Source organism: Rattus rattus, chromosome 6 (assembly GCF_011064425.1).
Source record: "Rattus rattus isolate New Zealand chromosome 6, Rrattus_CSIRO_v1, whole genome shotgun sequence".
In the NCBI taxonomy this organism is placed as follows: domain Eukaryota; kingdom Metazoa; phylum Chordata; class Mammalia; order Rodentia; family Muridae; genus Rattus; species Rattus rattus.
Window position 1 is genome coordinate 56531288 of NC_046159.1, and position 11105 is coordinate 56542392.

General features: G+C 47.0%; 1 protein-coding gene across 1 annotated transcript in view; it reads right to left on the reverse strand.

Annotated features, from left to right (window-relative positions):
• Nucleotides 1-9467, reverse strand: part of Zxdc (ZXD family zinc finger C) — a 30918-nt gene extending 21451 nt beyond the window's left edge. Inside the window, exons 1-5 of the mRNA XM_032906115.1 lie at nt 8420-9467; nt 6605-6757; nt 6433-6511; nt 5444-5574; nt 728-898 (exon numbers count right to left, since the gene is read on the reverse strand). Coding sequence (XP_032762006.1) covers nt 728-898; nt 5444-5574; nt 6433-6511; nt 6605-6757; nt 8420-9395 — 1510 coding nt within the window. The 5' untranslated portion in view covers nt 9396-9467. The remainder of the gene's footprint in view (nt 1-727; nt 899-5443; nt 5575-6432; nt 6512-6604; nt 6758-8419) is intronic.
• Between the last annotated feature and the right edge of the window lie 1638 nt (nt 9468-11105).

Below are 11105 nucleotides of genomic sequence, written 5' to 3' on the forward strand. Positions count from 1 at the left end.
TGACCATCACCAAGTTACCTTATCAGGAGCAGAAGTAACCAGAGACACAGCCTCTGTGAATGTATTAGAGAGCGGCAGCCAATGCTGCCACCCCTATATTCTTGCTGTCCTGCCTATGACTGTAGATAAGATGTAGAAGGGCAAGCTTCTAAGTGCTGTACCACAGATGCTGAAAGTCAGGTCTTATATGCTCAGCATCCTCCCCTCTACATGCCTTTGACCACTATCATGGTGCTTCTCTCATACCCCAGCCCATTCCTGAGACACAATTCTACTCTGAGCTTGGAGAGCTTCCTGTGCCTCTGTAGAACAGTCCTCTGTGTAGGATCCACTGTCTCCTAAGACCAGGAGGAAGAGACAAGCGTCAATACTCAGGAATTCGTCAGGGATGATGGACGTGGCAAGACAGACTCAGAGGATGAGCATACAGGGCCAAGGGCCCAGCTGCAGACAGGCTTAGAGCACATGTGTAGGGGAGTCTTGCAACATGATGGTACACTTGAAGGGAAGAACTTCACATGTAAGGGCAAAATAGTTACAAAGGGGCTGTGGTAAGATAAGAATAGCAGGAGAGGAAAGCACACAGGTCTCACAGCTATGTGGAAACACATGGATCCAACTTCATGGTTTGCATGTGATTGAGAGGTGAGAGGGAGGGGAACAATCCCACTTCTGCCATGCTCAGGTATATACTTTTTTTGCAACCCCAGGGACCACAATCACAGACCTTGGCGCCGGCTATGTTGCCGCACCATGTGAGCCTTCATGCTATGCTTGGAGGTGAAGAGTCGGTTGCAGCTGGACACTGGGCAGCGGCTTTTTGGAGTACCCACATCCTGCAGGTGTTTCTTAGAATGAATGTACAGACTGCTGCGAGCTGAGAACCTGGCACAGCATCCTGGAAGACAGGGAATCCAGAGTTATACCTGAGGATGATCAAAGATACTTCTTAATTACATCAGAAATGACACTGGACTGCAAGACAATTTAGAAGGAAGGTGTTTGCCGCCCAAATCTGGTGACCTGAGTTTGATTTCTGAAACTCGCATAATGGTGGAAGGAACCAACTCTACAAAGTTGTCTGCTGACCTTCACCTGTGCATTGTGACCCACTGTGCCACATAAACTCCCTTCACAATAGTAATTAAGAATCACGCACTGCCTGGTTCTATGTCGATCTGATACAAGCTAGAGTAGTCTGAGAGGGAGAACCTCATGAGAAAATGCCTCCATAAGATGAGGCAAGCCTGAAGTGCATTTTCTTAATTGGTGATTGGTGTGGTATCACTCTTGGCGGTGGTCCTGGGTAGTGTAAGAAAGCAGGCTGAGAAACAAGGTAGTAAGCAGCACTCCTCCATGGACTCTGCATCAGCTCCTTTCTCCAGGTTCCCTCCTGAGTTGAGTTCCTGCCTTGATTTCTTTCAATAGACCTTGATTCAGGATATGTTAAGCCAAATAAATCCTTTTATCCTTAAGGTGCTTTGGTTATGACTTTTCAACACTGCAACAGTGACTCTAAGACAGAAATTAAGTCAACTCGGAACTACAACCCAATTCACTCAGGATGACAAAGGCCTCAGAACCTTCAAGAATGAAGGTATGGGTCACTTCTTAAAGAAAAAAAAAAAAAAAACAAGACATAAAAACAAAAGTAAAAACCCAAGACCTGCTGAGGTTCTTGCTGAGGGTGAGGAAATGCAGAATGGGCAGTAGAGGAAGCTACTCATAAACACCAACTAAGGTCATGTGACCAGTTGCAAAACTGAGGATGACAACTGACATGTTCTTCTGTCACATTTTTTTTTTTGTTAAGAATGTGTTTGTAAGGATATTTGTGTTTTCTCTCCTAGATTTCTTTATCATATTATGTAACACCAATTGAAATATCCATGGTCAGACTATGTAAGTTATGAGATACTAAAAGACTGCCCCTCAAGGGACACTGCCATACATTCTAAGATATAGCATGCATTTGCAGTTATAGGAGGATAGTTATATCCTGTTAGGAGTAATTATGACCTGGTTATTGGTTTCATTTGGAAAGAAAACATGACATAAAGAGATATGACCGTGTGTCAAGTTGACAAGGAGTGAATTTGCCATGGCTAATCTTGGTTGCCAACTTGACTACATCTGAAATTAACTAAATACCTGTAAGAGATTTTTCTTGATTGGATCATTTGAGGTAAGAAGATATTTTACACACACACACACACACACACACACACACACACACACACACACACACACACACACGCTCTCACTCATTCATATATATTCATCTTAACTGTTCTGTCCTTCTACAAAACCCTAATACAAATCACTGGTACTGACAAGTGACATATACCAAATACTCTGGCACAAGGAATATAGGAAAATTATAAAGGAATATGTAGACTATGAGTTAGTCTAAGACATGAGACATAATCGAGCTCACTCTGTTTCTTCTACCTACTGCTCAGAGTTAAGTGGAAACAACTTAAAACCTCGAGTCAAAATTCAGTTGCAAAAATGTCTATGAATCGCCCCTATTAAGCTATTAAAAACAAGGAATCCTACAGTTCTAGGGATTGGAACTATCTCAACACATGACCAAATACAAACCTGCCCACTTCGCCTCTGTTGCAGCGCAGGAACAGAGCAAATGTCTCTAGGTCACAGGTCACAGAGGAGCCAGAGCCGGCATTCCCAGCTTATATGCTCATCTGGATTCAAGTGCTGGAGGCAACACATATTTACAATTGCCTTCCCTTCATCCATGATGGCCTATCAAGCTGTCGCTCTGTCCTGAAATAATGAATGCTGTTCAAACAGCTTCTGAGAAGACTGAGACACAGATGCCTGAGCAAGGGGCAGTGGGTGGCCTGCCCTGCTGAGTGATGGGCCAGGCTTTGAAGCAGATGGATGTTAAGGCACAGTGAACTGCCCAGCTAAGGCTGTCTGCATTGCAGCCCTTGACTGCCCTATGACCACAGATAAGCTTTTGACTCTTTGCAGAGTAGCTTTTCCTTGTTTGTAAAATGAGATGCATGAGGGCAAGAGAAGGAACAGCCTTAGAACTTGTCTAGAAACACATTTTGAAGTTCCCTGTGAGAATGAAAAGAAGTCACAAACTGCACAGAGACAGCCAGGGCCCTTCCTCACATGGCCCACATTCCCCTAAATAGCCCACTTTCAGGTCTTAGGCACTGGCACTCTCTACCACCCTGAGGATGTTCCTGATGCCACTCTCAACACAGAGCCTAACTGCATTTAGTCCAGTAAGCAGCAGTTCTACAGTCTCTGCATTAGACTCTACTGTATCATGGAGAGGCCTTGAGCAAGCCTTGTCACACATCTTTCTGCTGAGGCTCAAAGGTCCTTGAAAACTTCAAATGCTCCATCATTAAAAGTGAATTGCCCTTTCTCCTTTCCCCAAGCACTCCCAGAAGAACTGTCAAAATGAGCAGTACCTTCCTCCTGCTCAATAGCTCTGCCTGAGTTACCCTACCAAACCTTGCCCACCAACAGCAAATGATATAGGTGGACTTCAGCATTCACAGGCCCTCCACAGACATCCTTCTGGTTCAGTATCCTGCCTTCAGAGTTCCTATCAGGGCAGCCTTTTCACTGTTTACCACCATCTGTGGCTCTCCACCACAGCTCACTAGGGCTTAAAAACAGAAAACAAAACTCCACCTAATAGTAATCACTACAACTATCAGAATCGATAAATACTAATGCTTTTACAAGCTTTAAGTTTCAATTAGTTGAATCCCTGCAAGCACCCTATGAGGTTTAATTTACTTTATGGATGAAGAAAAGAGGCACAGTTCTGTTCATCCCAGGACTCCTCCGAGCCATGCAAGGGGCAGACTCAGGACTTGAATCCAGAATTCACATTTTGAATTGCTTGAGAATTCCATCTCCTTGCAGGACTTAAATGAGGACCTGCATGCTTCTTCCTTCATCCACAGTATAGCCTGCTCTTTAAGCCAGCAGCAGACACACAGCCTGTTTTCTAAGCACCTATGGTCTGACTGAACATTTTATCATTTTATGTACCATATGACTAAACTCTTCTCATCTTCAATCCCAACATTAGCTAAGACACTGATTTCAACTACTACTCTTCCCCTCATCCAGGTCCAAATCATTACATCAAGCTTTGATTCTATTTTTGCTGTTCATGGGATTCTCTTCCTTTCTGCTGTCAGCTCCTAGCCCAGGAACAGCTGTCTTACCAGGGAGATTGCAGTGCCTCTCTAAAGTCTAGACTGGGCTTTGGCTCTAACATGAGCTACTATTGCCCCGTGGATTCTCCTTCTGGTCTTTCTGCTTCCAACAGCCATCTTTTAATGTCTGGCTAGCTTTTCCTCCTTAAACTGATCAGGACATTCACACTCTGCTCCCCAGGAGCAGTACAGATGAATCCCCAACACCCACAGCAGCTGCAATATTCTTGTTTACCTGTCCACACTCACTCACAACTGGCATGGTGACAGGAGGGAAAGCTTGATCAACCAACTGCATGATGTTCCATATGTTATAAAAACTGGTGTTTATCTTTATTATCCTTCTCTGGCTAAGACGACTAAAGTCTAAAGATTCAGCTGAGGCCCTAAATATAGGGTTCAAAAGACTCATGCTGGACTGCTCCTTCCTTAGTGGACCTTCAACTAGAGCAGGGTTGGTATAAATGGACCATATCAATAAATTGCATTTTGAACATTTCAAAGAAAAAAGCTTGTGCTGGCTAGTTTTATGTCACCTTGACACAAACTAGATTTTTTTTTTTTTTTTGAAAGAGAAAACTTCAATTGAGAAAAATGTCTCCAAACATTAGTCTGTGGGAATGTCTATGAGGCATTTTCTTGACTGATGAGTGATGTGGCAGGGCCAGTCACTGTGGGTAGTACTACACTCTGGCCTGTGGTCCTGAGTGCTCTAAGCAAGCAGGTTGAGTAAGCCCTAGGTCCCTTCCTTGAGTTCCTGCCCTGACTTTCTTTGATGGACTGTAACATAGAAGTGTAAGCTGGAATGCTCTCCAAGTGGCTTTGGTCAAGGTGTTTTATCACAGCAACAGAAACCCTAACTAGGACAAAGTCTCATGTACATCCTTATTTAAAACAGCAGACAGGCTTTATTTCTGTCTGTGCAACAAGACTAGCTATTTGTCATTTAGTGAGGCCAAGCTACATGTCTGACCACACATGATGGCGTACTCTTCTCCTCACTTCACCTGCTCCTCATAATCACCAAGTTAAACAGGTGGTGGAACTACAGCCTCAGAGCACTTCTTCCAATACACTCCCCTGGGACAGTATGCACACACTCTCAACCAACCAAATAAATACAGTGCTGGGACTAGCAATTACCTCAGTGCTTCTGCAACTCAAGCTTACAGCTTAACAGGAGTGTTAGTGTGGCACTTTGTCTACAGCTAAAACATTTTAAATGCTACCTTCCACAGGGCATTCGAATGGCTTTGTTCCCAGGTGGGTGATACTGTGGCCCTTCAGATGCTCTGCTCTAGTGAATGACTTGCCACAGCCTTCAACAGGGCAAGTGAACCTCCGGTCATCATCATGCTTCCTGAAACAAACAAGACAAAACAAAAAACATGAGCCTTTAGAGCAGAAACAGTAGGCTCCCTTCATTCAGAATGATCAATACATTTCAGATGTTTGTTCACACAGGGTTTGTTTAGCTGCCCCATAATCAGAAATTCTACTTTCATAGATAGGTGGCCCCAGAGCCAGAAATGGAACAATTAGTGCTACAATAATCTAGGAAGAGCTGAGCCCCAAAGGAGGAAATGAAGCACCGTGAACTGTTTAGAAAATGAAGCACTGTGAACTGTTTAGAAGTCTCTATGGCCAATGTTCTTTGCAAGCCACAGATGGCCAGAAAACACAAACACAAACACACACACACACAGAGTTTGGCAGCAGTGGGAAAGATCCCTCTTAAGTAAACTTGCAAACATTGTCTTTTTCTAGGTAATGCTTTCACTCTGAGCACCTCAGACCCCAGTCATACAAACATACACAGGCCACCCTGAGTCTGTATTACCAATGTTGGGGCTGTGACCAAGATGGAATGAGACAACATATCGAATGTCATGTGTACACAGACCCCCTAGTTGTCATCATCACTGCTGAAAGTTTGCAAGAACATGAAGAAAAGCATTTCTACAACATTTAAAAGGGGGAAAAATGTAATTGTATTGACAGGATGTTAAGTAAAGCAAACAAACTTACACAGGAAACAACTGTTGTCAAGTGAGGAGACTCTTAGTGTTTTTCTTACGGTTTTCTGATTTTCTAAAATACTGACACTGAATTCCATCTTAAACTACTTGAAATCTGTACGTAATTCACTAAAAGTGGTCTGAGACACATAGTTCATGGGCTTTCAAAACCTAAATGCCAAAATGTATGATTGGTTTACCTTTTGTGTCTTAGAAGTTTGGACATACTGGTGAAGGTCCAGCCACAACTGTCTGAGTCACAAATAAATGGTCTCTCACCTTGTAAAAGAAAAAGATGACACAGCATAGCCATGAGCACAATAGCCCCCACAAAGCATGTGTCTACATGGTGGTACACAATGCAACCCCTACCTGTGTGACTTCGCAGGTGAATTTTCAGTCGGCAGGCTTTGTCATATTGTTTATTGCATCCAGGAAAGGAGCAGGAAAAGAGCTCTTGTTCCCTGAAGTGGGCTCGGTTATGGGAAAACAGGGCACTCACTGTGATGAATGTCTTCTCACAGCCTGAATGAAGAAAGCACAAGCTCAGCTCTCAGGACAAAAATCACACAGTACAGCTCACACTAACAACATCCTGTGGCAGTTCACAAGGAACAGACAAAGAAAGGCATGACTTGGAAACCATGTCTGCAAAGCTCTGTCCACTTATGCTGAGCTTTCTAGAAGGCATAGAAAGACCTGTTGCACATGTGACATGCAACGCACAGGCCACCTGCTGCAGTGTGATGTAGAGATTAAGACGCTGTCTTCCAAACATAGCATTTGCTGGCCAGTTCTGCAGACGACTCTGCAAAGACCAGGTTTGTCTTTGACAAACTCAGTTGGCAATTCTGTCTGAAACCCAAGAGAGCAGGACAAACTAACACTAACCATCAAGATTTAGTCGGGCATAGCTTTGCAGGGCTGCAACCATCCTACTACCTCAGATTTTTCTGTCCCATTAGAGTGATAGTACATCCTCCACACCTTTTAATTCCCTCTAGCCTCTACGACTGACACCCCACATCCTACCATCTGGTTTCTCTTTCTATTTTACCCATTTATGCAAGTTGCTAGCTTCACTTCTGTTCTCACAGTCCCACCCTACCCCACCCTTCAGTCCAAGCAACCTACACCTCAACGATTTCTACATCAACACTCCTTTGACAAAATGTTTGGTCCTCAAACGGGGTGGAAAGTAAAAAGCTGAAAAATGTTTAGGAGCCATCTTTGCTGCAGCTCTTTCTCAGACTCTCTAAAATGTACTCACTGTAACTGTGAAGCACTACACAGCCCTGCATAAAAGTAACTGCCCAGGGACTCTCTGCCCCATCCAGAAATCCCCCTTTAGCCTCAAGCTTTGTTACTTAGGGAATATGTGATTAGGTTAATCCAAACCTAATGAGCATTCTCTGCTTTAGCAACAGTCCTCACCACCCTATCAATAGGCAAGTTCTTTCGACTCTGTGATCTTTTCCTGAAGCCTACACCAATCCCACTGCCACTTCCTAGTTCATGTTGTCAAAAGAACCTCTTCTTGACTGGACACTTAATGGTGTTCCCCTGCTCCCTCTCCCAGCTTCTACGGAAGCCCAACTGATCAGCCAGCACAAGACCCTCAGGAGGACCTTACTCTACTCATAATATTGGGAAGGACAGGGGTCTGATTCAAAGCATGAGACGTCCTTGGGAGCTCTGTGTCCACTAATCAATGGGGCTTCCAGAGAGGTTGAAGAGGGACCAGGGAAGCATCGATGTGTGGTTATTTCCTCAGTATTTTAAGGTGGCATATTTCAATTTATGTGTCTTGGATCTCTGACTCCTCTGGTATTGTTGAACGAAACAGACTGAGAAAAATAAAGCCCTGACTCTGAGAAGTTGTCACTTTCAATGGAAGCACCTTAACAAAGGTTTGCAGCCTCCCCACGGATAGCGTGTGACTATGCATTCCACTTCGCTGGTGGAATCCAGGGCTTCATATCTAACTACTTGAAAGGAACCTCCACACAAACTTGTGAGTGCTTTTTGCTCGATTCTCATTTAGATCAAGGCATACTGTCCAACCCCACCCACCCCACCCCCACCCCCCGCGCAAACTCTGCCCAAACAGCGACATTGAGCTTGGCCCTTGGGTTCAGACATCGCCGGGTCTCGCCCGCCCCCCGCAGGTCCGCGGCTCCAGCTTACCAGGGAAATCACACTTGTAGGGTCGCTCGGGCTCGAAGTGGCTGCGCTGGTGGGAGTTGAGCTTGGCGTGTGTGGGGAAGCGCTCGGCGCATACCTCGCACTTGAACAAACTCTCCTGCTCGTGGCCCTTCATGTGCGCCTTGAGGTTGTAGACTGTGGTGAACTTCTTGCCGCAGCCGCCCACCGGGCAGCTAAAAGGACGCAGCTTGTCATGGGACTGCAGGTGCCGTTTGAGCTTGTAGGAGGTGGTGAAGGCCCAGCCACAGCCATCCAGCGGGCACTTGAAGGGACGCCGGCCCTGGAGGCTGCCGTGCGTCAGCAGGTGCACCTTCAACTGGTGCTTCTTGGCGAAGCTCAGCGCGCACTGCGGCTCCGGACAGCGGTAGGCCGGAGCGCCAGCGCTGGCGGCCACCGGCCCGCGGCGGGACGCAGCAGCGCTCGAGGGCTCCAGGCCCGGGGTGGTCGCGGGATGCAGGCCCTGGGTGGCTGGCGCGGGGGCGGCGGCCAGCGTGAAGACGCCGCGGTCGAAGCGCACCAGGAGGTCCTGGTTGTGGATGGTGACGGTGCCTGCCAGTGCTGCGCCGGGGGCGGCGGCCGGGACCTGTTCCGTGGGGCTCGCGCCGGAGTCGGGCTCGGTCTCCTCCTGTTCATGGGTGTCGGCCGCGCGCGGCACTTCCAGCAGTACCACGAAGGAGTCGCCGCCGTCTTCCGGGGGCGGCGGGCTGGGCCCCGGGGCCTCCTCTTGACGCGGCCCGGGCCCGCCATCTTCCGGGCTCCTCAGCAGCAGCAGGCGGCGGCGCCCGGGACCAGCACCGAGGGACGGCCCCGTTCCGCGGCGAAGTCGGCTTGGGCCACCGCCATGTTGGTCTCCGCGCGTGGCTGGGGCAGCGAGCACGGCCGGGAGGTCCATCTTAGGCCCAGCTGAGGCGTCTGAGCCGCAGCCACCGGAGAAGAGCGGCCCAGCCCTGCCAGGCATGCGCGCGACACCTAGGGTCCGCCCCCCGGGAGTCTCTGTCAAAGCTAAGCGTAGAGTACAGCCCAGAGTCGCATCTCGAGCTGCGCGTGCGCGAGGGCCGTGGGCGTGGGCGTGGCGCGCGAGGGCTGTCGGGACAGTAGTCACGAGGGAGCCGGGGGGTAGGGCAGGGGCGGGGCCTCCAAGTTGACTGTGTTTTGCTTTGAGTCCCAACCTGGAAAAAGAGGTTCTTCAGCTCTTGGCTCCTACTTTTACATCTGGGTAGCGCAAAGGATTGAAAGCAGATTGCATTTTCTAAGAGTTCCTGTGCCCTCCATGCTTTGAAAATACAAGTTAATTTAATGCGTGATTGCCAGGTGTAAGGAAACAGGTCAAGGTTACCTGCGGTCACATGGTCCAGAACTGGCACTCAGGCTTTGAAGCTCTCTACTTTGCTTGTCATCTTCTCTATGACCTCGCTGAAGAGCGCGCAGACCTGGTTTGCCCTGTAGCAGGTCCTGATGGGATACCTACCTAAACCACTAAAGGCATTCCGTGACTCCTTGATACATGTCAGCCTTCTAAGTTATGAGTTGTTCCCTGAACTCCACAACCCTACTTGTCTCATATGGATTTATCTGGAATCATACCACTCCTGTCATCACAACTCAAATTCAAACTTATTTCACTCCTAGGTTCTCAAATAACCAAGGGACTCGTCTTCACCCCCCTTTTAACCAACTGTCTCCCTCCTTGCACCCAGTTCGCATCCCCCTTCCCTGTTTTCTGTAGGGCGGGCTTTAGTCTTCTGAAAGTGCAAATACGATTAAAATCTTGCCAACCTGCCTTTTGCACCTACACTGGCTTACCCCCATTTTCCACCAATCTGCTCCTTAAAATGCAAGGGTATGTCCCTCCCCTTTCTGCATCTACCCTAAGAGGGCTGGAAATATGTCTACGCAAAACTACATGCATGCTTATAGTAATCTTTGTTGGAACAACTCCCAAGAGGAAACAATGCAAGTGTTCATCCTCAGAGTTTTGCAAGTTCTGTCATGACCAAACCTATAAAAAAATATTTCAGCCACAAAAGATGATGTGTTATAATAATGCCACATATATTAGAAGCCTTAGAAGCGCTAAGTTATACAGACAGTAGATTAGTGGCTGCTGGTAGCTACAGAGAGATGGAGAATTAGGGCTAGCCTCTCATAGGGTTTGGTTCCCCGAGAAGCAAAAGTTTTTGGCATTGAAAGTGTTGCTTGAACAACACATCCAATATACAAAAGCTACTGACAACAAGTAACAGCAATGACTCCTCTGTATGTTTCTATTAAAATACGTTTAAAAACAAACACAGAAGTAGGAAGAGAACATTTGTCTGTGAAAGCATCTTACTTGTCTGTGTATGTGTGTACACACTCTCTAATGGTTTGTATATGCTCAGCCCAGAGAGTGGCACTATTAGAAAGTGTGGCCCCATTGGAGTGGGTGTGTCACTGTGGGTGTGGGCTATATGACCCTCACCATAGCTGCCTGGAAATCAGTCTTCCACTAGCAGCCTTCAGACGAAGATGTAGAACTCTCAGCTCCTCCTGCACCATGCCTACCTGGATGCTGTCATGCTCCCACCTTGATGATAGTGAACTGAACCTGTAAGTTAGCCCCAATCAAATGTTGTCTTTATAAGAGTTGCCTTGGTCACTGTGTCTGCTTATAGTAATAAAACCCTAA